The 27,827-nt window shown below is 45.2% G+C and overlaps 1 protein-coding gene across 7 annotated transcripts; it reads left to right on the top strand.

Annotated features, from left to right (window-relative positions):
• The first annotated feature begins 699 nt into the window (after window positions 1-699).
• On the top strand, window positions 700-27,488 carry LOC149305022 (uncharacterized). Of its 7 annotated transcripts, XR_016271838.1 has the most exons (14): window positions 700-791; window positions 8,288-8,347; window positions 14,240-14,903; window positions 21,921-22,105; window positions 23,605-23,659; window positions 23,742-23,821; window positions 23,922-23,982; window positions 24,299-24,354; window positions 24,639-24,696; window positions 24,841-24,974; window positions 25,102-25,240; window positions 25,329-25,495; window positions 25,643-25,727; window positions 25,842-27,488. XR_016271838.1 is itself a non-coding variant. In XM_089478731.1 (9 exons), the coding sequence occupies exons 3-8, from the start codon at window positions 14,820-14,822 to the stop codon at window positions 24,350-24,352; spliced, it is 519 nt and encodes a 172-aa protein (XP_089334857.1). In that variant the 5' UTR covers window positions 700-791; window positions 8,288-8,347; window positions 14,240-14,819; the 3' UTR covers window positions 24,353-24,354; window positions 24,639-24,830. The 7 variants fall into 7 exon arrangements, 1 of the variants encoding a protein (XP_089334857.1); XR_016271837.1 differs by lacking the exon at window positions 24,841-24,974; XR_016271840.1 differs by lacking the exons at window positions 8,288-8,347; window positions 24,841-24,974.
• Window positions 27,489-27,827: the final 339 nt, after the last annotated feature.

The following is a 27,827-nucleotide window of genomic DNA, read 5'->3' as shown; positions in this document are numbered from 1 at the left end:
CGTGTGATAAACTCCCAGGAAAGTGTAGCCGATTCGCCATCCGTGCAAATGTGCAAAAATGTGCAGATGTTTGCACAATACAATGTACGTGTAGAGAGATCCAGATCCACGTGCCGCACATAAGAGCAGTGACAGGTTGCGTGGCAGAACCACAGGCCATGACCTTTGGTGGGCACTGGAGGAGGCCTGGCATAACCAAGAGGTGTTACCATGTTGCATCTGGGGAAAAACATTATTGCAACCCATCTTTTCTGCAATGAGGTGCAAAACCCTTGGATGGCGCAGGTCGGGTCGCATGTTGGGAATGATTTCCCTGCCCTGAGCTCTCTGTACGTGCGCAAAGCAGGGCCTGCTCCTGAATTGTCCTGACACAATCCCTTTTCCACCGGCCGTGCCAAAAAAGCAGGGCTCTCCCTCCCCTTCCCTCGCCGTGCATCATGTGCTGCGCTCCCTCCTTCCTCCATTCGTGCCCAGTATATTTAGCTCTGTGGACCCTTCTACCTTTCCTTATATAGCCGAGGCCCAAAGGAGTTCTCCCTCGCCTTATTAACAGGCAGAGCAGAGTTTGGAGGGACCTGCCAAAAATAGCAAGCAAACATTGCAAAGCCTGGAGAGTGGAGAGGGGTGGAAAAGAGGGAAAGGTATGTCCCAGCCCCGGCGTACGTAAGCAAAGCATTGCCTCTGCCCTGGGACACTGGCCTCCAAGGGGCTTCCACTTCTGGTTTTTAATATGGAAGAATGACCCTGTCTGGTCGATGGTGGGCCCGGTGTAGCAAGGATGAGGTAGGAAGGTTAGTGCCTTTTTGGTGTGCCTTCTCTGGCGCATGAGTTTCCATTTCCATGCCGTGCAAACTGGTGTTATCCATCCTTGGCCAAACTGGGAGCTTGGCCACACTTTACAACTGGGAGGGCCTTTGTAAGGATCCTTCCAGAGATGGAAGGGCTGGATTGAGGCGAGGGGCGTTGCAGTTTGTGAAGCTGAAGGCTTTCATGGCCGGCATCCATATTATTTTGTGGGTTTTTCAGGCTCTGTGGCCATGTTTGAGAAGAGTTCATTCCTGACGTTTCGCCAGCATCTTCTGAAGATGCCATCCACAGATGCTGGCAAAACATCAGGAATAAACTCTTCTAGGACATGGCCTGAAAAACCCACAAAAAACTATGGTCTTGCAATTGTTGCTGCTGTTGTTCTTGTGTGCCTTCAAGTCGTTCCTGACTTATGGCGACTCTAAGGTGAACCTATCCTAGAGTTTTCTGGGTAGGATTTGTCCAAAGTCGGATTGCCTTTGTCTTCTCCTGAGAATGAGAGCATGGGACTGGTGGTTGTTGTGTGCCTTTGGGTCCTTTCCGACTTATGGCAACCCTAAGGTGTACATATAATGGGTTTTATAGGGGTTTTTGTGTGTTTTTTGGCTCTTTGGCCATGTTCTAGAAGAGTTTATTCCTGACGTTTCACCAGCATCTGTGGCTGGCATCGATGATGGGTTTTTATTGGCAATATTTGTTCAGGAGAGGTTTGCCATTGCCTTCCCCTGAGGCTGAGAGAGAGTGACTTGTTGTTGTTGTGTGCCTTCAGGTCAGGCAAAACTATCCTGGGTTTTTCTTGGCAAATCAAATCCTGGTCTCCAGAGCCATAGTCCAACACTTAAAACATTATGCCACACTGGCTCATCTTATCCATCCATCCATCCATCCATCCATCCATCCATCCATCCAATTTTTCTATCTTTCTTTCTTGTAAGGCAGTGGTTCCCAAATTTCCAGGTGTTTGAAATGTGTGCCTTATGGATGTGGAGAGTCTGCTACTTTTCCAGGGAAAGACAGGGTTAAGGGAAATCAATACGTTTATTTGGCATTTAGCTATCAACAGCTGCTTCTTGACTGGCAAACCCACCTGTCATGGATTCCATGCGTCCGCACTCATAAATCGCACAAGGCACACACCTGTTGTTTCCAAAAACCTGACAGCAGGAGTAGAGGCCTCAGGGAGGCCTTGCATTTAGGCAAGGAAAAGCATGACTGTCATTAGGTCCTAAGTCCGATCCTAAGAATCCATTCACACCACACAGCTATAATGCTATATATTCCACTTTAACTGCCATGGCAACATCCCAGGGAATCCTGGGATTTATAGCATGGGACGGGGAGTGCATGTAGAAATTTCATCCAGGGAGCTCCAGTACCTTTATTGTTGTTGTTGTTACCTGCCCTAGACACAGATAGATAGATAGATAGATAGATAGATAGATAGATAGATAGATAGATAGATAGACAGACAGACAGACAGACAGACAGGACACAAAAATGAAAGATAATACACAGAGATGATAGATAGATAGATAGATAGATAGATAGATAGATAGATAGATAGATAGATAGATAGATCACAGAGATGATAGCTAGCTAGATAATATACAAAGATGACAGATAGACAGACAGATAATATAGAGAAGCTAGCTAGTTAGTTCATAGATAGATAGATAGATAGATAGATAGATAGATGGCAACAGTCTCAGAGGGATACACTTTTTCCCCTCTTAAGAAGTCCTGGTCATCCTATCAGTAGCAAAGGATATCCAAACTTTTTAGGATCTCTCCTGGACTTCTCTGCTCTATTCTCCCAAATAGGTTCAGCACATGGGAGGTCCCCTTTAAAGTTCAGGCTAAAACCCAGAACGGATATGCCATCCCTGCGATCCTGGAGTCACCATCCGCTTAGAAGACGGTGTATTCTGACGATCGGCTGTGAACGGTTGTGTTTCCTTAAGGAAAGCGGTCCTTGGGTGCTTAGTTTCATATACTTAAGCTCTGGACCCTTTTGCATCTCTGCAAAGAGATTGATTTCAGAGAATAATGGCCATTTTTCTGGATTATCTTGACACAATCAGGACAGTAGGCAATCCTCTTTGGAAATGCTGGGCCGGCATTTGGGATTAAGGTCACTGCAAGTTTCTCTTTTTATATATATATACACACACACACACACACACACAGAGTATGTCTGGCAAGACTGGCATGTTTGTTAAGAGCCGCGCAAGAAGCGGCAATGTCATTTCTTTCGGTCCCGTCGCCTTCAATGGTAGCCTTGGAAGGGGACACAAGAGAAATAGGGCCTTCTCGGTGGCTGCCCCTAAATTTTGGAATCCCCTTTCTAGGAAGGGCTAGAATGGCCCCCCCTTTAGGAATTATGGGATTTGTAGTTTTGTAAGATGTTATTTCTCAGGTGCCGCAACAAACTGCAAATCCCAGGGTTCCATAGGCATGGTGCCATGGAACTTAGAGCGGTGTCCAACTGCATTATTTCTCCAGTGAAGATTCAGCCCAAGAGTGGGCAAACTGTGTCTGTCTTGGTATTGTCGGACTACAGCTCCCATCATGTCCTTAGCCAGCCTAGCCAATGCTGAAGAATGCTGGGAGTGGCAGTCCATATATATATATATATATAGAGAGAGAGAGAGAGAGAGAGAGAGAGACTTATATTTCCTCACCTTCTGGTCTAATCCTTCTGTTCATTTCTCAAGTAGATCAGCGAATTCCATTCAAAGATATAGCCGTGTTAGTCTCTAGAATCAGTATGTCGAGAGATCTTGTAGCACCTTTGAGACTAAATGAAAGAAAGATGTTGGTAGCATGAGCTTCCCTAGACTTCAGTCTACTTCCTCAGATGCATTTTGAGATGATGATGATGATGATGATGATGATGGTGATGGTGATGGTGATGGTGTAGAGAGATCTTGTAGTTCCTCATTGGCCAAATGCTACTTTCATGGGGAACATCATGGAAGTCCACCCATGGTATAGAATATATGTGATGGCAAGGTTTGTGCATGCAAGTCCTGGAGTTCCCTTCTCCCAGGTCTCCATCATTCTCAAGGCAGTGGTTTTTTCCTTGATCGCTTGTGTCTCAGGAGCCTCTTATCCAATTCATTGATCGAACGGAGGAGCCAAATGACTAATGGGCCCTGGCTACGAGGAGCACACAACTCCCTTGTTGCAACAGCTCCATTGTGCTGCTGGTCTGTTTCCAGGAGCAATTCAGAGGATGGTTATGACCTCTAAAGTCCTACGAGGCTCAGGTCCAAGTCATGCTGAGGATAGGAGAAGCGTGTTTTCTGCTGCTCCAGAGAGTAGGACCCAGAGCAATGGATTCATACTACAGGAAAAAGAAGATTCCAAGGAGAACTTCCTGAGAGTAAGAGCTATTTGATGGTAGAAGACGCCTCCTTCTTTGGAGGTTTTCAAACAGAGGCTGGATGACCATGTGTCACTTGGATGGTGCATTCCTGCATGGCAGAAGTGGGTTCGACTGGATGGCTTTTGGGGTCTCTTCCGTCTCTAGGTTTGAAGGACCCTATTCTCCTTTACAATTGGCCAGGGAGTCTCCCATACAAATGCTGACCGGACCCAGCCTTGTGTGTCGCTTGTATGTAACCGTGTGAGTTGTGTGCCTGCAAGTCATTATAGCAACCGTAAGGGCAGCCTCTTGCCAAGGTCTGTTCAGAGGGGTTTGCCTTTGCCTTCCTCTGAAGCTGAGAGAATGTGACTTGACCAAGGTCACCCAGTGGGTCTTCGCAGCCAAGCAGGGATTCGAACCCTCATCTCCAGAGGCATCATCCAGCTTTCAAACCACTCCTCCACGCTGGATCTCCAGAAATATGGTTGTCTTTTCCATTCAAGTTGTTTTTCACTTGTGGCTACCCAAAGGCAAACCTCTCATGGGGGTTTCTGGGTGAGATTTGTTCAGAGGGGGATAGACACTGCCTTCCTCTGAAGCTGAGAAAGTACGATTTGCTCAAAGTAACAGGTAGGCAAAGCCAAAGGCTTTCATGGCTGGCATCCATAGTTTTTTGTGGTTTTTTTCAGGTTTTGTGGCCATGTTCTGGAAGAGTTTATTCCTAACGTTTCGCCAGCATCTGTGGCTGGCATCTTCAGAGAAAAAAGATGCCAAAGCCACAGATGCTGGCGAAACATCAGGAATAAACTCTTCCAGAACATGGCCACATAGTCCAAAAAACCCACAAAAAACTAACCCAGTAGGTTTTTATGGTTGAATAGGGATTCAAACCCTGGTCTCCCAGCATCCTGGTCCAATATATAGACCACTATACCATGCTGGTTCTCATAGCCTCATATGCCTTCAGACCAGATGGTATCCTGGTGCTCTTACAGTCCTATAAGGGCACACTTTTACAAGGGCACAGACAAATGGAAAACTGGATCTGCAATCTCTATGCTAGCCTCTTCATAGATGCAAAATCCGAGGCAATATTACCCATGTGCAGCAGCCCTTGGGCTGCTGGTGCTGGCCATGCCAAGGCCATGCCAAGGCCATGCCTGGATCTCTGGCAACCATAATAGGCCCTGCGTCTACATCCCGCATCTGCCAAGTTTTTTGTGAAATGAGTGAGTTTTTATTCCACCAAGCCCAACCTTTCCAGGCCAGAAGGTCATCAACCTGTCAGCTCCAGTGGGCCTCCACGCTTTGCACACTGCCGGTGAAAAGGAGAAAGCCCAGCGTGCCGCCTTGTCCTGCCGGTTGCACGTCCGTCCGTGACAATATTTGCCGGCTAATAAAGACACCGAGGGTTTCATTAGCATAAGTCTGTGCAAACTTCCATCGGTTGACAGCTGGAGGGAGAGAGCAAATGAAAGAGAAAGAGGGGAGAGAAAGTCTTCACGCCTCGGGCTGAGATGGGTAGCTGATAATTACCATTATTTTTTAGCTGGGGGTTTCTTAAAAGGCACAGAAGTCTGTCGGAAGAGTATTCTTTACAGGAGAAGGAAATGTGCGAGTCGTCAATGGGTTTTGCATGGAACGGTTTTACGGTGCAAAATGGATGGATACATTTACGCAGTGGTTATCATCCTGAACCGACGTCGTGTGGCACACCATCCTGAGATCTTTGGATACAAGGTGGGATATAAATATTTTAGTAGGTAAATAAGAAATAAAGAAGGAAGGAAGGAAGGAAAGAAGGAAGGAAGGAAGGAAGGAAGGAGAAGGGACATCACACACCTCCTTTCTACCTGGGAACCCCTGCAAAGCTCAGCACACTCTCCATGTGGCCTGCCTCCTTCTTCGTCTTCTTCGTTCCCTTCTTTCGAAATCCCTCCCCTTCTTTCCAAGGAAGGAACTTCTCAAGCTGATCTGTGCGAGGCATTGCTGCTGCTTCTGCCGCCGCCTCTTATACTGCCAGCCAGCCAGCTTCCAGGGAAGGGAATGCAGGAGGAGAAGACGAGTTTTCTGTGGCAAAGTCAAGAGGAGCACTGGTTGAAGCCGGAGGGAGATTGCTCTTGGCAAGCCCCAGGGCCTGGGCCACCCACCGACCCTGGCCTGAGAGGATGGGCATTTGCCCTCTGTAAGTGATACCCAAGGCTGGGAGGGAGTGATGGTGGTGATGGTGGAAGAGATGAGCAAAGGCATGAAGCATGGGGGAGACACATTGCTGGGCACTGCAGAAGAGTGGGGCGTGTTTAACCTTCACCGGCACAGAGCTGGTCTTGCAAATGTTGTGCACATCCTATACAATATCAATATGTATATATAAATATATAAGGGATGTCGGCATCCTATAGATGGGATAGGTCCAGGTGAGGGCGAGCATGAGAGCGGAGCATGGGACGGAAGGGGTCCCTCATTTTGGACTGGCCTCGTTTTAAAGCATGCATGTATGTGCATGAAAGAAAGTTTTCAAGGATGCGTGTATGTGTATGTGTTTAAGGGATGCATGTATATGTATGTGTTTTAAAAGATGCATGTATGTGTATGAGAGAGAAGGTATGTGTGGGGGGGATTCTTTTAAGGGACATGTTTAAATGGTATGTGCTAGGGTTCAAAAATGGGATGTGTAGCATAGTGTTGTGATGTGTAGTGACACATCATTGCTCTTGAGGGCAATGGCACACCGAAGGGTCAGTGGAAAGACGTGTGGCAGAATGCAGAGCAATTGGAGTGCTTGCCTTGCAGTGATCCAGGCAATGTTGTGTCCCTCCTTTTCCCACGGGTGCCAACTCTCCGAATTTGACAAAGTGTCACCGCCAAGTAAGGCACAGATCAAGTGTCCGGTTGCATTGCAGTCTGCAACTTTGAGGGGACTCCTCTCCGGTTTCATTTGGTAAAGCAGAATCCATTGGAGACCTGCAATTTTTTTAGTCTCACCCCATGAGTTGCTGGGATCCATGATTCCCTGTTAAGACGGGGTTCAGGGAATATATAGTCCTGTGATGTAGCCTTGGCATGCAAAGTGAACCAGTCTTTGTATTTGGGGTGGGAATAGGAGGACAAGTTACTTTGCTCTCCGGGAACCCCAGGCCTTAAGACACCGGGACTGGAGCAACTCCAATGGAAAAGACCATTTTGCATCAGCAGTACTTTAAAATGAATATTCTCTTTTTTAAATGTAGAAACAAAAATGAAAGAATACACTTTTTGTATTGCTTGGTTGTTAACACTCATCGGTGACAAAAGAGATATAGACAGAGCCTAATGGTTATTCAGGGTTTCTGTTCATTCCAAGAGTGTAAGCCTAATACCAGGCCTGTATCTGAGGTGCCCATTTTGTTTTGGGTTGACTGCTTGAGGTTTTAGTTTTGATTTGTTATTTATTGACTGTTTGTTTTATTTTATCCAGCCTGGCTTTTTTTTGCCCCTTTAGAGAGTCAGAAGCGTGAGAAGGAAAAAGGATGCTGCTTTTGTTGACTGGTGAGATTTGGGCATCGCATAATATTAGTTTCTGCAGAGCTTGAAAAGTTGCCTTTTGGGGGCTACTCCTACCAGAATCCCCTGACTGGCATGACTGGTGCAAACTGGAAGAACCAAGGCATGATAATCCAATAATAATAGTAATAATAATAGTAATAATATTTCCAAGGTTTTGATTTTTTGTTCTTTTGACCCCAGTGGCACTATGGTCTCTTCTGCTAGACCGCTTTTTCCCGTTCTAAGTATAATTCATTTTGGTGCGTCTGAACAAGCAATGGCCTTTTTGGCTTTCCCAATCCTCCAACCGTGTCGATTTAAAGCAGTGTATCCTGACAAACTTCCAGCGCCGTTTCGTTGCAGCCGCCCTGTTTGTCTCTCTGCTCCAACCCACTCCTCTCTTGCTCTCAATTTCTTTTTTTTTAATGTGTTCATCTGATAAAGTGGCTAATGCAGTCTCTATATAATGGGATCGATGGAGGTGGCGGAGGAAGGAGGAGGGGAGGTTAGTAGAAGAAGCAGGGACCAGAGCCAAGGCGGAGGAGAAGAAGGCATTGAGTAGTGAAACTTGGAACCTCTCTCTTTTAGGCCGACTAGCTGCAGCAGAAACAAGCCAGGGTCAGCGCTTGGAAGAGATGGGATTAAAAAGTGAGAGACTTCCTTTTATAGCAAATGCCGAGCAGCAAAAGGCCATGGCTATGTGTGCGCATATGTGCGTGTGTGTTTTTGCTCTTCATCCAGCCTGGCTTTTTGGCAAGTTCCCCAAGAAACTTCATCAATGCCTTGATTTGGATGAGTGCCTTGCTGTTGTTCTGAAGCGGCCTCCCTGCCCTCCAGAGTCGCTTCCAATCTCCTCCTTATGAATCCTAAACTTGGTCTGAAATTGACAAAATCCATCTCATCCGTCTCCATGCGACCCTCCAACCTCTACAACATATATCATACATACATTCATATACACAATCCCCTTCCCAGGGTAACCCCAGTCCCTACTGTCAGACTAAACAACAACATTATAAAATACAAATTAAATTAGTTAAATAGCCATAATTAAATGAACGTAGTTACCTGAAGGGATCAGTCTGTAGAGAGATCTTGTAGCACCTTTGAGACTCACTGAAAGAAAGAAGTTGGCAGCATGAGCTTTCTTAGACTTGGTCCAAAAGCATCTGAGCAAGTAGATTTAAGCCTAGGAAACCTGATGTTGCCAACTTCTTTCTTTCTCTTAGTCTCAAAGGTGTTATAAGATCTCCCTGCATACTGATTCTACAGACTAACACGGCTATATCTTTGAATTCTATCCAAAGGGATGTCTTGCAGAAAGTGAAGCCGGCTTATTTTCGGCTGGGTTGAAATTGCAAGGGACGGGATCCCACCTAAACATTAGGAAGAACTTCTTGAACTTCAAGGGCTTAAAACAGAGGTTGGACCAAGGTGACATCCTCACCTCAAAGGAGGACGAGACACCGCAAAATGTAGGGCAGCCAAGGAAAATGGAGGACCTTCCCAAACAAAAGCAAAAGACACTCATAGAAATATAAATCCATGCTTCTTAGCCATGCTCAAAATGGAGGACGTTTTGGCATTCCTCCTGGACAGAAGGTCGAAAAGGGGGACATGTGGTCACCCTGGGATGGATATTATTATTATTATGTGTCATTCAAGAGTGCTTCAGTTTGTGTCTTCTTGCATGGCAGAGGGTTGGACTAGCTGGCCCTTGCAGCCCTTTCCAGCTCTCAGATGGTATTATTCTATTGGATAGAAGAGTGATTTGGGATTTACAAAGCTTAGATCCAATTGTGGAGTTACTAAATCCCTGTTGATTCAATGGATCTGGTGCGGTTGGGACAATCCATCAGGATGTTGTCACCTGGAATCCTGTTGGTGACATATTCACACATAGCTTGTGGTTACACTGAGGATGCTATTCTTGGCTCATTTTCTTCTTGAAGGAAGCAAGCAATTTTAGCCATTTTAACAACTTTAATGTTCCTGTCTCCATTCCATGAAACCCTGGGATTTTAAGTTTGAGGTGGCACCAGGTTGCTCTGACCGAGGAGGCTAAAACTACAAACCCCAGAATGCCATACCATGGAGCCATGGCAGTTAAAGCCCTGTCAAACTGCATTCATTCTGCAGTGCAGATGCAATCAAAGATATAATTGGGATACACATGTACAATAAAGAGTACAGCAACAAATATCACAATCTCCGGACACATCGTCCTTATTTTGGAGGATCCCATTTTTACTTTTAAGGTTCAATGTCCAGACTCCGCCTGAATAGATAGCGTTGCCAATGTAAAGATCTGTCACCAGACATGTGAAGAACGGTTGCATGTATTTTTATTTGTGCAAGCCTCTGAGGTTCTTGACACTCAGGCAGGTGTGTGTGTGTGTGTGCAAAATGGGGTTTTTGCCCCTAAACCTTTGAAATTTCCCAAATTCCTAGCATTGCAGAGAAGGCGACACTGAAAAAATCAGTCACGCCTTGAGCTCTTGATGGGTTTGCATTCCTTGGGATCTTGTCTTTGCATCCCTTTGCTTTGGATGCTCAACTGGAACTTTATATTACTGCAGTGCTAAACATCTGGGGAATTGAAGGGAAAATATAATTTGGGGTGGCAGGGATTTGGGGAGAAAGAATATCCTTCCCCCCCAAGTTTAATTAATTAACGGAGGTTTAATTACAGCTTGCATCCCGCAAGCCCTGCAGCTGCATGACTTGCAGATGTCCACCTGACTTACTGCAGATCATGCCTTTTAAGACAGTGCTATGAACCCAGGCAGTTGTTAAGTTTATTTGACATACTGCTTTTTACAAGCATGGCATGTTTGCATTTGTCCGGTGAGCGCAAGGCCAGCCATAACAGGGTACCAGACTATCCACAAACGGGGTTGCCAGATCTCAGGGCCTGGCACAGAGTCTCGGGTTTTCATGGGTCACCTTTAGGCAGGAGACAAAGGTGCCAATTCTCTGGTTTTGGCAGGCTAAGGTCCAGGTTAAGAGAAAAGAACTGGGTGTGAATCTCTGTGCTTGGCCAATACAGCTGCTTCTTGCTATAATTGGCAAAGATTCATTGATTTGTTGCAGCAGGTTCCAAAGGCTCCCCAGAGGGTCTCTGTCTTTGCTTGGCTAGCTTTCCTCTCCAATCGTGTGGTTCCAGGGCTCACTTTCCACTCTGCAATAATAATAATAATAATAATAATAATAATAAATCTATTTATACCCTGCATCTCTAATGAGATTGATGCGGCTTACAACAATATTAAAAAACCTACTCTGCTGTACTCTGCATTCACCTTCTGCTGAGAAGCAAGCAATAGATTTAATGTTCCTTCTCCTGACTTCCTAAGTCACAAGGAATTTGTTGTTGTGCACCTTCAAGTCATTTCCAACTTATGGCAAACCCTAAAGTGAACCTATCGTGGAGTTTTCTTGGCAAATTCCTTCAGAGTGGGGTTTGCCATTGCCATCCTCTGAGGCTGAGAGAGTGTGACTTGCCCAAGGTCACCCAGTGGGTTTCCATGGCTAAACTGGGATTCGAACCCTGGTCTCCAGAGTCATAGTCCAACACTCAAACCACTATGTCGCGCTGGCCTCCCATCCCCTAATTTCACCTTGATCACACTGCAGGTTCCTCAGTTTATGTGTTTCCAACACTCTGCAATGAACAACACACATACCCAACAAAAGCCACCCTGACCCACTCGATGCCCCTCTGAAAGCTGGCAGGACTGCTAAGAAACCTTGCTGGTTTAGGTGAAAATGCCACCGTTTCAACCTTGCAGAGGTTGGATATTTGGCCATGCAAGTGCTGCAGAGAGCTTTGCATCCACAGGACTTGCAGGTTAACATTGGAAGAAGGGATGCCAAATGTTAAAATGAATAAAATTCTCAGCACAAACCTCTCCTCCAAAACCCGCCGTGGATACCAAAATCTGTAGATGCTCAAGTCCTATTATATACAATGGGGTATTATTATTATTACCCCCATTCGATAGCAGAATCCATGGATACTCAAATCCCATTAAATACAATGACACAGTAAAATGGTGTCTCTAGTATAAAATGGCAAAATCAAGGTTTGCTTTTTGGAAGTTATATATTTTAAAAATATTTTCTAACCATAGATGCTTGATTCAGTGGATATAAAATCTGGAAACGGAGGGCTGGTTGTGTAAATTAAAGTGAATGCATATCGAGCGAGTCTTCTTAGTATATAATAGTTTGGACTCAGAGACATAGCTATATGAGTCTGGAATAACAGTCTGCAAAGGGATCTTGTAGCACTGTCGAGACAAACTGCACAATAGAAGTTGTAGCGTCAGCTTTCATACAAACGCTTATGCTACAACTTCTTATACACAGCTGGTCTCCAAGGTGCCACAGGATCCATTCGCATAGCCATCCGAACTGTTTAGAAAGTCTCAGGAATTGTTATTTCTCTGAAAATATGTTGCTTTCAAATGCAAAGTTGAACTAAATTCACTTTTCTCTGATGGAGTGTTGGATGGCTGTATTAACAAGGACTATTCCCCACACAAGCACAGATGCACCAAAGATGGGTCCTGCAACATACCAAGTGTCCATCCGTGGAAAGCTTTCCTTGTACAAGTACAAAGTTTTAGGGTGCATCTATACTGTAGAAATAATATACTTTGACACTACTTTAAGTGCTGCAACACCATCCTATGACATCCCAGGATTTGTAGTTTTACAAAGTTTTTTGCCTTCTGCCAAAGCGTGGTAGTGCCTCACATAACTACAAATCTCAAAGATGGAGCCATGGCAGTTAAAGTGGTGTTGAATTGCATTATTTGTACAGTGTAGATGTCCCCTGAGTCGATGGATCTGCCCTGCATTCTGGATTCTCAAAGACAGACCTAGGGCCCTTTTACACTCACGGTTGTTGTTGTGTGCCTTCAAGTCGTTTCCGACTTACGGCGACTCTAAGACCAACCTGTCATGGGGTTTTCTTAATATGTTTCTTCAGAATGGGTTTGCCATTGCTGTCCCGTGAGGCTGAGAGAATGTGACTTGCCCAAAGTCATGCATTGCATTTCCATGGCTGAGCTTGGATTTGAACCCTGGCCTCCAGAGTTATAGTCCAACATCCAAACCACTACTGACTCATACACTTACAGTTATAGCACTTTAAATGCAGCGGTTCCAATCCTATGGAAACCTGGGATTTGCAGTTTAGGGAGGAGTACTCTGACATCTCATCCAGAGAGCTCTAGTGCCTCACCAAACTACAAGACCCCCAGGATTGCATAGGATGCATAAGAGGAACCATGGCATGAAAAAAATGCAAGGATGTGTATCTTTCTGCAGATGGCCGTGCTTAAAAATGGGCAGCTGGGAGGTAAGATGCAAAATCCTGGTCATGTAAGGTCAGAAAGTTAAAGCGTGACAAAGCTCCCTTCTTGGCACACAAAGGCCTTTCCTACCGCTGATCCCCTCCAGGCTGATGAGAACTGGCAAGAGCATCTTCTCGCAATTGGGGAGTGGAAAGAGATGGAGACGGCCGAGAATTAGACTCCGGTTTTACGGAGAGCATGCTTCCATGTCAGTAGGATGTTAACTCCGGTCCACTTTTCCCTTTGCACTTTAAAGGAGCTATCCAAGGGGCTGAGCCTAGTGGATGGATAGACTTCAGCACCTAAGACAACTCCTTTGAAGTTGGTGTTAAAACCTGGATGGGATCCACTGACCCACTGACCTGGAGGGCGCTAGCTTGCAGCTCCTATGGGCTTGGGATCTTTTAAGTTCCTCTAGCCCGGCTTTGTTACCACATGAAATGCACAAGAATATACTGTATACACACATACAACACAACAACTAGGAGATGCTGCAGCAGTTTGCTGTTGCCTGAGCCTCCTGGCAAAGCTCAGGGAACAGCATCCCTTCCTTCCCTGCTGAGTTAACTGAGGATAAACTACAGTGTTCCCTCCACATTCGCTGGGGTTCCCTATGAATGTGGAATAACCGTTCATTTTTTTAAAATGTGATTCTTTTTACGTAAGAGAGCAACTCTCCAGGAATCTCCAGGTCCTCCAGCACAACTCTATGGTCAACACTGGCCAGAATTTGATCATAGAATCATGCTGGAGGACCTACAAATGCCTAGAGAAGTGTCTCCTCTAGGAACATCTAGGTTCTCCAGCAAGGGCCATCTAATGTATAGATTTTGGCAGACACTGGGGCATTAAAGAGATCAAAGTGCACAAAGTGCATTTGAAGCATCCTGCAAATGAAGCAAAAATGGCGAGTAATTGTGCAAATGATTATCACATGCAATTGTGCAAATAAAGTGATATTGGAAATGCATTGTTGCTGAAATCCTGAAAGTAAAAAGATGCGCTTCAATTCTTCTTTCTGACCACTTTGTGCAACGTTATGTGAAATCATTTTGCATAATTATGTGATTGTTGCTGGGATATTCATGGGATAAACTCCCGATCTTTGTGTGATAAACCCTTATGATTGTAGATAAGTTCCAGGAACTAACAGATTTTTCTTGTCTTGTTTTTGCAGGGTTTTGGCCCGGTTTGTCTGCAAGACCCAAGGCAAGGGGATCCATCAGTTTCTCCCCTCTTCCTCCCTCCTGAGTCTACATACTTCTTCATATCCCCATATGGAGTCGGCCAGAGTTATGGAATGTTAAGAAGTATGTATTGTTGGGATGGGAATCCTGCCAGAATGGACCTCCGTCGCCAATTTACAGGAACGCTAAACAACTCTGGATCAGAAAGAAAGAATATATATAGAGAGAGAAGAGACAAGGAAGGAGTGGATAGATATACATGTGGGTCTCTAAGGCTGGTAAAAAGGAACCAGATCGCTTGGCGACTGGATTTGGTCCCCTTCAACCAGCTGTAGAGGCACATGAAAGCTGCATTGGAAAGTCTGGTCTCGTTCCACGTATCTCCACATGCCAAAATTGTTTTATTTCATTGTTTTAATTTTATTTTACACTCAGCCCTCCATATCCACCGCTCCTTTATCCACAACTTCAGCTTGAAAATATATGAATTCCAAAAAGCAAGCCTTCATTTTGTTATTTTATATCAGGGACCCGTTTTTACTATGCCACTAGATATAATGAGATGCTGTTATGAAGGTTTTCCTAAGCAAGGAAGGCTCAGAGGTAGCTTTGCCAGTTCCTTCCTCTGAGACAGAGCCTCTCAACCACACAAGGGTAAAACATTAAATATACAAACCATCTGAAAACAGTCTAAGAAAGCTCTTTAAAAATCACTTTAAAAATAATTTTCCTACTCCTCCACCAGCTTTTGTATTTGGAATCATAGAATCATAGATAGAATCATAGAATCATAGAGTTGGAAGAGACCGCAAGGGCCATCCAATCCAACCCCCTGCCATGCAAGAAATCTAAATCAAAGCATCCCCAACAGAAGGCCATCCAGCCTCTGTTTAAAGACCTCTAAGAAAGGAGGCTTCACTACACTCCGAGGGACTTTGTTCCAATGTCAAACAGCCCTTACTGTCAGGAAGTTCCTCCTAATGTTGAGGTGGAATCTCTTTTCCTGTAGCTTGCATCCATTGCTCTGGGTCCTAGTCTCTGGAGCAGCAGAAAACAAGTTAGCTCCCTCCTCAATATGACATTCCTTCAAGTATTTAAACAGGGCTATCATATCACCCCTTAACCTTCTCTTCTCCAGGCTAAACATACCCAGCTCCCTAAGGCGTTCCTCATAGGGCATGGTCTCCAGACCCTTCACCATTTTAGTCGCCCTCCTTTGGACACACTCCAGTTTCTCAATGTCCTTTTTGAATTGTGGTGCCCAGAACTGGACACAATATTCCAAGTGGGAGTTTATCAGACAAGGGAAATTGGAAGTATTATCCAATGGCAATCCGAACACAATCATGGGGTTTAACGTTATTGCATCATGGACTACCACATGCAATTTTGGGCAATGGGAAGTCAGTCCGAATGCAATCATGAAGTTTAATGTTATTGCATGATAGACTACCACATGCAATTTCGGGCAATGGCAAGCTATTTCCTGGCAATGGGGAGTCAGTTCGAACGCAATTCAAATTCACGTAAATTCACTGAACTAGCGAATTCACATGAATGCGTTCTGGCCCCAGTTTCTTTTCATTCGAAATGAAGAGAAATTCCTCCCGTGTGATAAACTCCATTGTCTTCCTGGCTGGCAGTCTTCTGTGTATTGTACCCCAGCTCCAATAGATGTGGGGTGTTACATGGTATGGATGTCTTAATATTTTGGGTGTATACCTAGCCAACAGGGACATAGCCAGGATTTTAGGAATGGCGGGGTGGTCCAGACTAAGTGCCACCATTATAATGGGGCTTGGGCGCGGCGGCGCAGCAGCACACACCATTCATTTTTCTAATGGAAGGGGGGGTCCGGACCCCAAGAACCCCCCCCCCCCGGCTACATCCCAGTAGCCAAGAGTCAGGGGCTGGTGTTCTGAGTCAGGGGATTATTTCATCCTGGCAAAGGAGAACAAATAATTGCAGCGCTTTCCTCACCACTGCAGAAGAAAATGAATATTTCTCTGCAGCCTTCTCCTCCGTATTTGAATGTCCTGAAATGTTATGGGGAAATTATTCTACAGGGAAAAACATAGGTTTTTTCTTGTGCAAAACCCCAGTTTCCTAGATAATTTTAATTCAGGATACAGGATAACAGAAGCTAGGTTACGGATGTTGTGAACTGGAAGATCGGTTGTAATTTGTCTTTGATGGTATGTTTAATGTATGTTTTTAGATTGTTATATATTATGTCTTTGGGTGGTAAGAGTGTGTAGTATACTTGTATATTATTTGTATAATAAAATAAAAAAACAAAACAGTTTCCTGAACAGGAAAAAGCAGCGTCTTGAGCAGGAAACTTTTTTTAAACAAACTTTAAAACTTTTATTTCTATCCCAGTTTTTGTTAAAAACAATCAAAGCCGCTTACAAGAGTTAAAATAGATCCATATATACAAAATATCCCCCCCCCAAAAGACAATTAAACAGTAAACAGTTGGTGCTCTTGGACCTCTCAGCGGCATTCGATGCCATAGACCATGGTATCCTTCTGGAACACCTCAGGGAGTTAGGCATTAAGAGCATTGCGCTCCAGTGGTTCCGGTCCTACATCTTGGGTAGATTCCAGATGGTGAGACTGGGAGATAGCTGCTCCTCCAAGAGAGAGCTGATATCTGGGGTCCCTCAGGGACCCATGCTATTTAACATTTACATGAAGCCACTGGGAGAGATTATCCGGAGACATGGGGCTCGGTGTTATCAGTATGCTGATGACACCCAAATCTATTTCTCTATGTCTCCGACTCTTGCAGTGACCAAGGATGGCATCTCTCCTCTAAATGCCTGCCTTGAGTCGGTAATGGGATGGACAAGGGAAAACAAACTCAAGTTGAATCCAGAGAAAACGGAGGTACTAGCGATAGGACCCCCCGGCCCAGGCAGAGAACTTTGCCAACCTGTCCTGCACGGGGTCACACTTCCCCTAAAGGACGAAGTGCGTACTTTGGGAGTACTCCTAGATCTGTCTCTGCAGTTGTCATCTCAAGTAGATGCGACGGCTAGGAGTGCTTGGTGTCAACTTCAGTTGATATGCCACCTGCGCCCTTACCTGGACCAAAAGGACCTTGAAGCAATGGTACTTCCACTGTTAACCTCTCATTTAGATTTCTGTAATGCGCTCTACATGGGGCTACCTTTGTACCAAGTTTAGAAGCTTCAATTAGTTCAAAATGCAGCAGCTAGATTGGTCACCGGAGCATCGAGGTTTGACCATATAACACCAATACTAAAATCTCTGCACTGGCTGCTGATTAGCTTCTGGGCGCAGTACAAAGTGTTGGTCATTACCTTTAAAGCCCTAAATGGCTTGGGCCCAAGTTACTTGAGGGAACGCCTCTCCCTACACAATCCGCCCCGCACCCTCAGAATAACTGGGGAGAAATCACTAGACTACGTAAATACCAGGCTAGTGACCACTTCTCACATAGCATTTTCCACCTTGGCCCCCAAGTTGTGGAATGATTTGCCAGAAGAGATCCGTCTCATTACCACCTTAGATGCTTTCAAGAAGGCACTGAAGACGGATCTCTTCCGGTGAACCTACCCACCAAACCTGCCTCTGTCAGTATTGTATGTTTTTTACGGAGAGTCAGCCAGCTGTATTGTATTGACCGTAATGTATATATATTTTTATGCTATGTATTTAATATTGTTGAAATGTGTATTTATTGTTGAAATTTTCTGACTGCTGTAATCTCGCCTCGATCCGCAGGGAGAGGCGGGAAATAGAAATAAATTATTATTATTATTATTATTATTATTGTTATTATTGGATTTAAAATTACATAACAATTAAAACCAATAAAAGTGGCAGAGTCATAATATATATGTTTGGGGGGGCAATCACCACTTGGCCGAGTAGTTTATTCTGGAAAGGCTTGCCGGAAGAGATCCGTCTTGACAGCTTTCTTAAAGCTGTCTAAGTTGGTGATTTGACGGATCCCATCCAGCCGTTCCACAGGCTGGGAGCAGTTGCAGAAAAGGCCCTCTGGGAAGTTGCAGTCAGTCTAGTTTTTATAGGTTGCAATAAATTCTTCCCAGAGGACCTGAGAGTACGGTGCGGATTATATGGAAGCAGGCGATCCCTTAGATAGGTTGGGCCCAAGCCATGTAGGGCTTTAAAGGTAATAACCAACATAGCTTGAAAACTAATAGGCAGCCAGTGGAGTGACTTTAATATTGGTATTATATGGTCACTCCTATATGTTCCAGCGATCAGCCTGGCCGCCATATTCTGTACCAATTGAAGTTTTCGGACTAGGCACAAGGATAGCCCCATGTAGAGCGCATTGCAAAAGTCAAGTCTTGAGCTTACCAGCGCATGTACTACATTTTGAGGACATTCAATTCCAGGAAAGGGCGCAGTTGGCGTATCAGCCGAAGCTGATAGCAGGCACTCTTGACCGTCGCATTCACCTGATGTCTCATCTGAAGCGATGGATCAAGGAGCACCCCTAAGCTGCGAACACAATCCTTCGAGGAGAGCGTGAACCCCTCTAGGACTGGAGGTTGCAGCCCAAAACCTGGTTTAGGAGCCCCTACTGTAAGTACCTCCGTTTTGTCTGGATTCAGCTTAAGTTTGTTTTCCCTCATCCAGTCCATTACTGCCTCAAGACACTGATTGAGGGGAGAAATGCCATCTGTCATCATCGCTGATGCCCCAGACATGGAGAAATATATTTGGGTGTCATCTGCGTACTGATAACACCCCGCCCCATGTCTACAGATGATTTCTCCCAATGGCTTCATATAAATGTTAAATAGCATCGGGGACAGGATGGCAACCTGAGGAGCTGTTTTTGAGGAGCAACTGTCCCCGAGCATCAGCCTCTGGAACCTGCCCGAGAGGAAGGAATGGAACCACTGCAACGCAAGGCCTCCGATTCCTAACTCTGTCAGGCGTTCCAAGAGGATGTCACGATCGATTGTGTCAAATGCCGCTGAGAGGTCTAGGAGCACCAACAGGGTCACACTCCGTTTGTCGATGCCTAGACAAAGGTCATCAGTTAAGGCGACCATGGCAGTCTCCACCCCATATCCTGTCCTGAAGCCAGTTTGAAATGGATCTAGATCAGTGATGGGGAACCTTTTCGAGGCTGAGTGCCCAAACTGCAACCCAAAACCCACTTATTTATTGCAAAGTGCCATGTCCCTCTGGCTTTCTAGTAACAAACTCTGGCAAACTGTGCTGGGATGATGGCACATGTGCCCACAGAGAGGGCTCTGAGTGCCACCTCTGGCATGCATGCCATAGGTTTGCCATCACTGATCTAGATAATCGGCTTCATCCAAGACCATTTGGAGCTGAAGAGCGACAGCCCTCTCGATCACCTTGCTCAAAAATGGCAGACGGGATACAGGCCTATAGTTTTTCGTGTCAGGGGGTCCAGGGAAGGCTTTTTCAGAAGCGGTCTGCTTCTTTTAAAGCAGATGTTACATGACCTTCCCTAAGGGATGCATTGATGACACGTCTAAGAAGTGCCATCAAGGCATCACCCCCCTGGACGGCCAGCCATGATGGGCAGGGGTCAAGGGGGCATGTCGTCTTCCTCACCTTTCCAAGGATCTTGTTTTCTACCCATTTTCTGCACAAGAAACACGTGTGTGTTTGTTTTTTGGGCATTAGGAAATGCGGTTTTCTCTGCAGACCAGAAAGATATAAAATGGTAGTTTGGCGCGATAAACTCTCAGTAAGGAGCCAATATGAATGCTGCTATGGTGGCCTCCCTACAAATCATGCCTCCCACATCTCACAAAAGTGGATAATGATAATATGTAGACATTCCTTCTCACTGTCCCACAAATGTGGGGCGCCCCAAGAGCTGAAGACACAGCAAAGACGAGTCTGCCTTGCCTGGCCCCATCCTACAGGATCCTGGGCTTTGTAGTTTGGCAAAGAAGGCCAAAAAGACCTGGTGAAACTACAAATCCTGGGATTCTGTGGGACGGAGCCACAGCAATTGTATCGGTATGAAACGGCATGGCTTCTACAGGGTAGAAATGTGTGTGTGTGTGTGTGTGTGTGTGTGTATAGTTACTCCATACAATTGGGTAGTAAAAATGACATTTTATTTATTTATTTCCAGGATTTCCATCCCGCCTTTCTCCCCCAATGGGATTCAAAGCGGGTTGCAATATATTTAAGAAGACAAAGCTAGAACACTGAGTCCAAAGTTTTTTTAAAAATGAATGCAGTACTACTAGCATTAAGACACAAATAAAAACAGCATTGTTTTAAAACGGCATCCCTTTTATAAAATAGGAAAGAGCAAGCTTTGCTCCTCCCATATATATATATATATATATATATATTCCACCAGGGCTAGCCTGAAGGAAGAGGCTCCTCCTTCCTTAACTGTCATCTTCCGGCCTGAGAGTGAGTGATCAAGCAGACCCAGATCCACCAGGGCTAGCCTGAAGGAAGAGGCTCCTCCCTCCTTAGATGTCATCTTCTGGACTCCTATTCCCCTCCAGCTATGCTCTGACTGTGTGGGGGAGAGGCTTGCGTACCCTAATGAAGTTGTGAGCTATGCTGGGGGTGGTATAATAGCCACCGGTAGGGCCTCCCATGCCAGACAGGTCACAACTGAAGGGTCTGACCAAGAGCGCCAAAGGGCAGGATGGGCTCTCTAGCCTTATGGCAACCATCCTAGGAGAAGGAAAACTCTAATCCCAAACCCGGGCAGATGGTGCATGTTTAACCGTGTAATCCCAAACCCGGGCAGATGGTGCATGTTCAACCATCTAAGAGAAGGAAACTCTAATCAAACCTACAACCCGAGGACCTCGCTGCCACCGTCCATGCTTGTGAAGGCCTCAGCAGACAAACCTGTGGTCTAAAGGGTGAGGCCAGTTCTGTGCATGCTGCGCTCCACCAGAAAAATCCATTGCACAGGCTCCAAGGATACATCCAACATCATCAACGCGCTTGTAGAAAGCATGGATGGTCCTTCCTGAATCTTCGTTTGCGAAGTAAAGCCAAGAAAGAAGAATACACACACACGCACAGTCGGCCCTTCTTTTATATGGATTTTTTATACGCAGATTCAAGCATCCGCGGTTTGAAAATGTTCCAAAAAAGTATGGATTTCAAATTTCAGATCTTGATTTTCCATTTTTTATAAGGGACACCATTTTGCTATGTCATTATATTTAATGGGACTTGAGCATCCACGGGTTTTGTTCTCCACAGGGGATCATGGAACCAAACCCCAGCGGATAACAAGAGTCCACTGTATACACATACGCATACACCCACACACCCTTCATGGCAGAGGAGCAGTGCCAGGACAAGAATTTTCTCGCCAAAAGGTTCCATTTCTTGCCCTGGATGTGTGTTTACATCGTTGCTCCAGAGACCCCAGATGGTTCTGAACCCAACAGTTGGTTTCTGACCTGGCTTCTGGGCTGCTTGGGCCAAAGGTTGGAAGTTGGCAGTTCAGAAAGGGTCCTGCTCATCTTGGCGTCTTCCTGGCACCATGCCCAGAATGCCTAGGGGTCATTGCAAAGAGAGTGGGAGGAGGAGGAGGAGGAGGAGGAGGAGAGGTCAAGCGTGGGGAGGGGGATTTGTGTGCCTGGCCATCCTAATTTTTCTGGTGGGCCTAATTTATCTTTCATTTATCCATTGCAGTGGATGAGAACAAAGGCAGAAAAGCTCCTTAGCTGCTGGAGGCAACCCAGGGGGTCTTCTCTGAAAACCTCCAAAAACGGAGGGCCTAATCATGCTACAACCCAGGAACCAGGGTCTATTCCTACACAGGAAGAAGGGGTCAGGAACCCAGGAACCCAGGAACCAGGGACTCCGAGTCCTAACATGTAAGCCCTTATTTCCTTCAAGTCCTTTCTGGCTTATGGCGGAGAGTGTGACTTGCCTAAGAATTCAAACTCTGGTTCCCCAGAGTCCTAGTTCATTGCGCAAACCACTGTGCCATGTTGATTGCCCTTAAAGTTTGTTGTTGTTGTTGTTGTTGTTGTTGTTGTTGTTGTGTGCCAGTGACTCCCAAACTCTGGGTGTCTGGTCCTCAACTCCCAGAAGCCTCAGCCAACTTGTCAGTCTCAGTCTGGGATTCTGGGATCCAAGGCCAGAGTTTGGGAACCACTGTTGTGTGCCTTAAAATTGTTTCCCAACCTAAGGCGACCCTGTCGTGGGGTATTCTTGGCAAGGTTAGTTCAGAAGAGGTGTGCCATTGCCATCCCCTGAGGCTGAGAGAGTGTGACTTGTCCAGCTTCCTATGGGAAGGACTTTTTAAGGAATCTTGAACAACAATTTGTTACATTGTGTTATCACGCGAAATCAAAACTGGTGGACTTGTTATGTATATCCAAGCTTGCAACGTAGTGTTTTTTAAAAGGTTCTGTTAGCGTTATTCCATTGCCCTTTTATTTTGAACAGCTCTTTCTGTCAGGAAGATCTTCCTAATGTTGAGGTGGAATCCTTTTTGCATCCATTGCTCCATTGTGTCCTATTCTCTGGAGCAGCAGAAAACAAAGTTGCTCCAGCCTCAATGTGACACCCTTCCAAACATTTAAACATGGCTGTCATGTCTCCTCTAAACCTTCTCTTCTCCAGGCTGAACAGTCTTCTGTTGTCGAACAGCTTCCATACCATCAGGAAGTTCTTTCCAATGTTTAGGTGGAATCTCTTTTCCTGTAGCTTCCATCCATTGCTCCATGTCCTATTCTCTGGAGCAGCAGAAAACAAGTCCGCTCCATCCACAATGTAACACTCCTTCAAATACTTAAACAGGGCTATCACATCACCTCTTAACCATCTCTTCTCCAGGCTAAACTTATCCAGCTCCCTAAGTGTTGTTGTTGTTTTGCTGTTGTTGTGTTGTTTCCAAGCTGCTGCATTCCTTTTCTAGAAGGGCAATGAAAAACCATCACTTGCAGAGGAAAGTGCAATTGCACAAAAGGCCATCAGAAGGCAGCAGGGATTCACAATCCATCAAGGCTGGCTATTGCTAAAAAGGTTTCTATATGTTTGGGAACAAAATTGATGGATGGAGTGCAGTGATCCCTAAACTTTGGTCTTCCAAATGGCTTGGACTTTAGATCTCTAGAGATCTTGACTCTTGATCCCATGGGCAAGAGCTTCTGGGAGTTGAAGTCCAAAGCACCTGATGGACCACATTTTGGGACTGAGTAGGTTTGATAGCCCACCTTTCTCCTTGCACAAGTGGACGACCCAAGCTTTAAGTCTGGTCCAGCAACATCTTTATTGAGGCATCAATATATAATTCTTAGAAAAGCAAGCCTAAACATTACCCCAAGTGTGACAGATGCTTTTAATCAATTTCCCCTTTTTTCCCCAGGTTTCCAGAGGCAGGGGATGGCTGTGTTGCTAATCTGAACACCTCTCAGAGTTCAGTGAGTATATATGGCAGTCCTGAAGGATCATGGGTTGCTCAGTGGTTAGAGGCATCCAAATGCATTCTACTTTTCCCTTTAGGGGTCTCTGCCGTTGGAAAATGATTCCCCAGTCATCCAAGACAGGGAAGAACGCAATGCCAATATGAATCACTCCCAAAGGTACCTTAAAACTGCAAAAAGAATGGCTGCCAAAAGGGAATCCCTGGCCTTTCTTTGGCTGAGTTTCTGTTCGGTTCTGTTGTCTATTTTGTCTTCACAGAATACAGACAGAACCCCCAGAGATGGGCACATTTAATCCCAATACACCCGTCATCTTACAGGTAACTAAACAGGGTCTCTCCCTTCTCTTCCTTCTTTGGAAAAGGTAATTTAGAATAAGGGCCAACCAAAGACCACCCCCTTGGACCCTATGGACACCCTTTCACGTCTCTTCCCATTGTTTATAGGATTTTATTAGATTTGCTTTATTTAACTTTTTTGTGCTTTTATTTACGCGTGTTGTAACTTTTTAATTAATTTTATATGAATTCAAGGAGTGACTCAGCTTTGTCTCTGTGTGTATCTTGATATTATGTATTTTATCATTGATATGGTCAGTTGACTAATCAATAAACCTGTTGTTGTTGTTGTGTATAGGATTTAGACAATGATGGAACGGAAGCTATGTATTATCCATCGTCCCGTTCATAAAGGTAATGTGTTCTCAACTGGGAGGACTGAAAATGCAATGATTTCAGATGCTATTGTTGATGGTGGCCCTGAGTGGCACATAAAGGTGCCCTTGGGTTGCCCAGGTTTAATGGTATGTCTGGCAAAGAGGGGCATTTGTCTTGTTTCTCCTCTGACGGTTGAGAAACCATCCCTTCCAACTCACGTCTCTCTCTCTTGCCCTTCCCTTTCATTAGATAATGAATAAATAATTAAAAATCTGATGGTTGCCACTCGAAATCTCACCTTTTTTTGTTTCTCCACACAGCACCCAAAATGAACGTGGTCTGATCCCTTACGAAGGCTCTCCTTTGTCATCACAGGAGGTAAGGCACTGTATTCCTTGGAAAAACACTAACGCTCACTAGCCTGCCTGCTTCCACCAAGAAGGCATCTTCCTCTTCAGGGCACCTCTTCCATAGACCTAATAGTTACCTAATTTCCCCGCTCCTGTTTTTGTTCCCTGCCAGATGAAATCACATCTACACAGTCTGTGCAAACAGTTCTCCCATTCCCCTGGTATAATGCCATTGGTTATAGCAGACACCGTCGCCCAGAACTATCTGGACACCTTTATACAGCATGTCTTGGAAGGAGACGACACGTAAATGGATTGTTTCTTCTTCTCCTCCTCCTCTCAGACAAATCCCCGGGGTCTTCAGCTTCTCCTTTCTGGGTGTAGTAGCCCAATAAGGATGTGATTTCTCTCTTCTTCCATTTTCTCTTGGCAGGGAGTGTCTTGGCCTACAGATGGGTGTGCTAAAGTCATCAAAATGCAATGTGGATAAGATGGTATGCCTCTTGATTTGCGCGATTCGTGGGGGACCTTGCGCTTTCCCTGTTGAGGCAGGGAAAGAGTCTGGGATTAAGGTAAGGAGACCATTCCCACACAAGGTCTGTCCTGATCAGCCGCAAGAGGTGTCCCCTTATTGAGCCTAGAATGTCCTTCTCTCCTCAGATAAGTGCACTCAGTTGCCTTGCGATAATTATCCGTTTCATGGACCAGACAGAAAAGTGAGACAAATGGATCCCTGACTTTCATGCCATCTTTTCAAATTTCATCGCAGAGGACATCCTTACACCTCGGGGGCTATATGACATAACTCGGGTCGCAATGTCACTAAAGTAAGATTTGTTTCTTCCTTCTTTCTGGGGAAGAAATGGTCAGTGGATTCCATTCCACTTGATGAGACTAGATGCAGGAATATCAATCCTACAAGCTTTTCTGCCAACCTATATGGTGACGTGACAATTGTTGTCTGTTCTCTGCAGGCAAGCAGCCAGTGTCATTAAGGTCATGAATACGAGATGGAACGTGCTCACCTCCATCTTCTTGAACAATTGTGCCTTTCATTAGGTGAGCTATAGAATCATTAGTTGGGAGAATGTCCATTTGAAATATTACGGCGTTCAAAAGGGGAGGATAGCAAAGTAAAAAACAACAACAATTGCTTTCTCTGTTCTTTTCCAGGCAAACAATCCCACCATGGGACTGAAAGACCATCACCTCTGGTTCCCAAATGGTTCTATTGTGTTTGTTTTAAATCAGTATTGTATTTGGTATTGCAGTACTGCATTGCTGCATCTTTTGTTATTATTGTACTGGTTTGATACTATGGTATGATACTATGGCATTTTTTATTATTGTAAATATTGCTCTCTAGATCGGTTTATGGCTAGCCAAGTCAAAAAAACAACAATTGCTTTCTCTGATCTTGTCCAGGCAAATAAACCCCCCATGGGACTGAAAGGCCATCACTTCCGGCTGATGCCATGACCCCAAAGGGAAATCCAGGATTGCAGGCTGCCAGAGGGAACTCTAGCCCCTGCTGAGTAGAGAGGTCACCTCTTAGGACTCTTTTCTGTTGTATTTCGGGGAGGAGAAAGATGCCATTGCATGTAAAGATGTACAGTTGTCCCTCTGAATTTATGGGGTAACCGTTCGTTCCAAAGCTACCAGTTCGGAGGGACGACTGTATTTTGGAGCAGTGTGTTCTCTCCCTCATCCTTGAGTCTAGAAGATTTCTCTTTTTTTCATAGCCTCCCACCCAAAATACACAGAAGCATTCATAACAAGGAAGATGATGAGTAACAAATGTACGGTGGGCCCTACTATGAGGCTGGCTTTCAGAGAGCATGCAGAACCAGTTCTGATGCCAGAGAGAGGATGAAGCAGAGGCAGGGGCAGAGACTCATTCACCTCTTGCCCTCGGCCTGTCTGCATGTTCTCCTCTGTCCTGTCCTTGCGACCCCTTGGCACCCAGGGACTGGCGTGGGGACACCAGTAGGGCAAGAGAACCAGTCACCCCTGGCTAGGAAAGGGGATGGATGCCACTGTGCCAACGGTGGTTGCAACACAAGCTGAGGAGTGGGGGGATTGGAAGGGTTGGAGAATTTAAAGGAGACAGGTCCCCACCCCAAAGGACTATGTGGAAAATTTTCCTCTACCATCAGCTCCCCAAATGACCAACATCTTAGGGTTCAGGGGAGGTTTTTTTTAAAACTGACATTGGCACCCACAACCCCCCAAAAGGTGGCACCTGCTAGAAGACCAGTCTGGAAAAAATTTACTATTGTGGATTTTTTAAAATTATTATTGTATTTTCTATTGTATTACTGCATTTCTGTGTCTTTGGTGATTATTTAACTAATATCATAGAATCATAGAATCATAGAATCGTAGAGTTGGAAGAGACCACTAGGGCCATCCAGTCCAACCCCCTGCCATGCAGGAAATCCAAATCAAAGCATCCCTGACAGATGGCCATCCAGCCTCTGTTTAAAGACCTCCAAGGAAGGAGACTCTATCACCTTCCGAGGAAGTGCATTCCACTGTCAAACAGCCCTTACTGTCAGAAAGTTCCTCCTAATGTTGAGGTGGAATCTCTTTTCCTGTAGCTTGCATCCATTGTTCCGGGTCCTGTTCTCTGGAGCAGCAGAAAACAAGCTTGCTCCCTCCTCAATATGATATTATGGTATTTTTATTTTTTTAAGTATTGCTATCTAGGTTGGATTATGGCTAGCCTTATGTTAATGCAGCGTTTCTTACAGTATTTGTTACTGAATTTCATGTTCATAGTAACTTGTGTATTTACTATACTGTCATACACTTTGCTGTTTCCCCCCTGCTAACCTATGAATCTGAGGGCTGAAAAATAAATCTGTGCCCACCTTTAAACTTTGGAGCCCTCTTGGATTCTGTTTTTGGGAAGATGAGTCAACGTCACACAGGATAGGCTGGTAACAGTGTGGCTGGTTTTGTGTGTTTGTGTTGTGTGTGCAGGGGTATAACAGGTATAAGGAGTAACAAATATTCTGATGTGAAGTCGAAGGCTTTCATGGCTGGCATCCATAGTTTTTTGTGGGTTTTTCGGGCTATGTGGCCATGTCCTAGAAGGGTTGCTTCCTGACGTTTTGCCAGCATCTGTGGCTGGCATCTTCTATCTAGAACATAGCC

This window comes from Sceloporus occidentalis, unplaced genomic scaffold (assembly GCF_023333645.1).
Source record: "Sceloporus occidentalis isolate IW3139 unplaced genomic scaffold, rSceOcc1.0.p SCAF_13, whole genome shotgun sequence".
NCBI lineage: Eukaryota > Metazoa > Chordata > Lepidosauria > Squamata > Phrynosomatidae > Sceloporus > Sceloporus occidentalis.
Note: the sequence above shows the minus strand (reverse complement) of the source record. Positions and strands in the feature narration are given on the sequence as shown.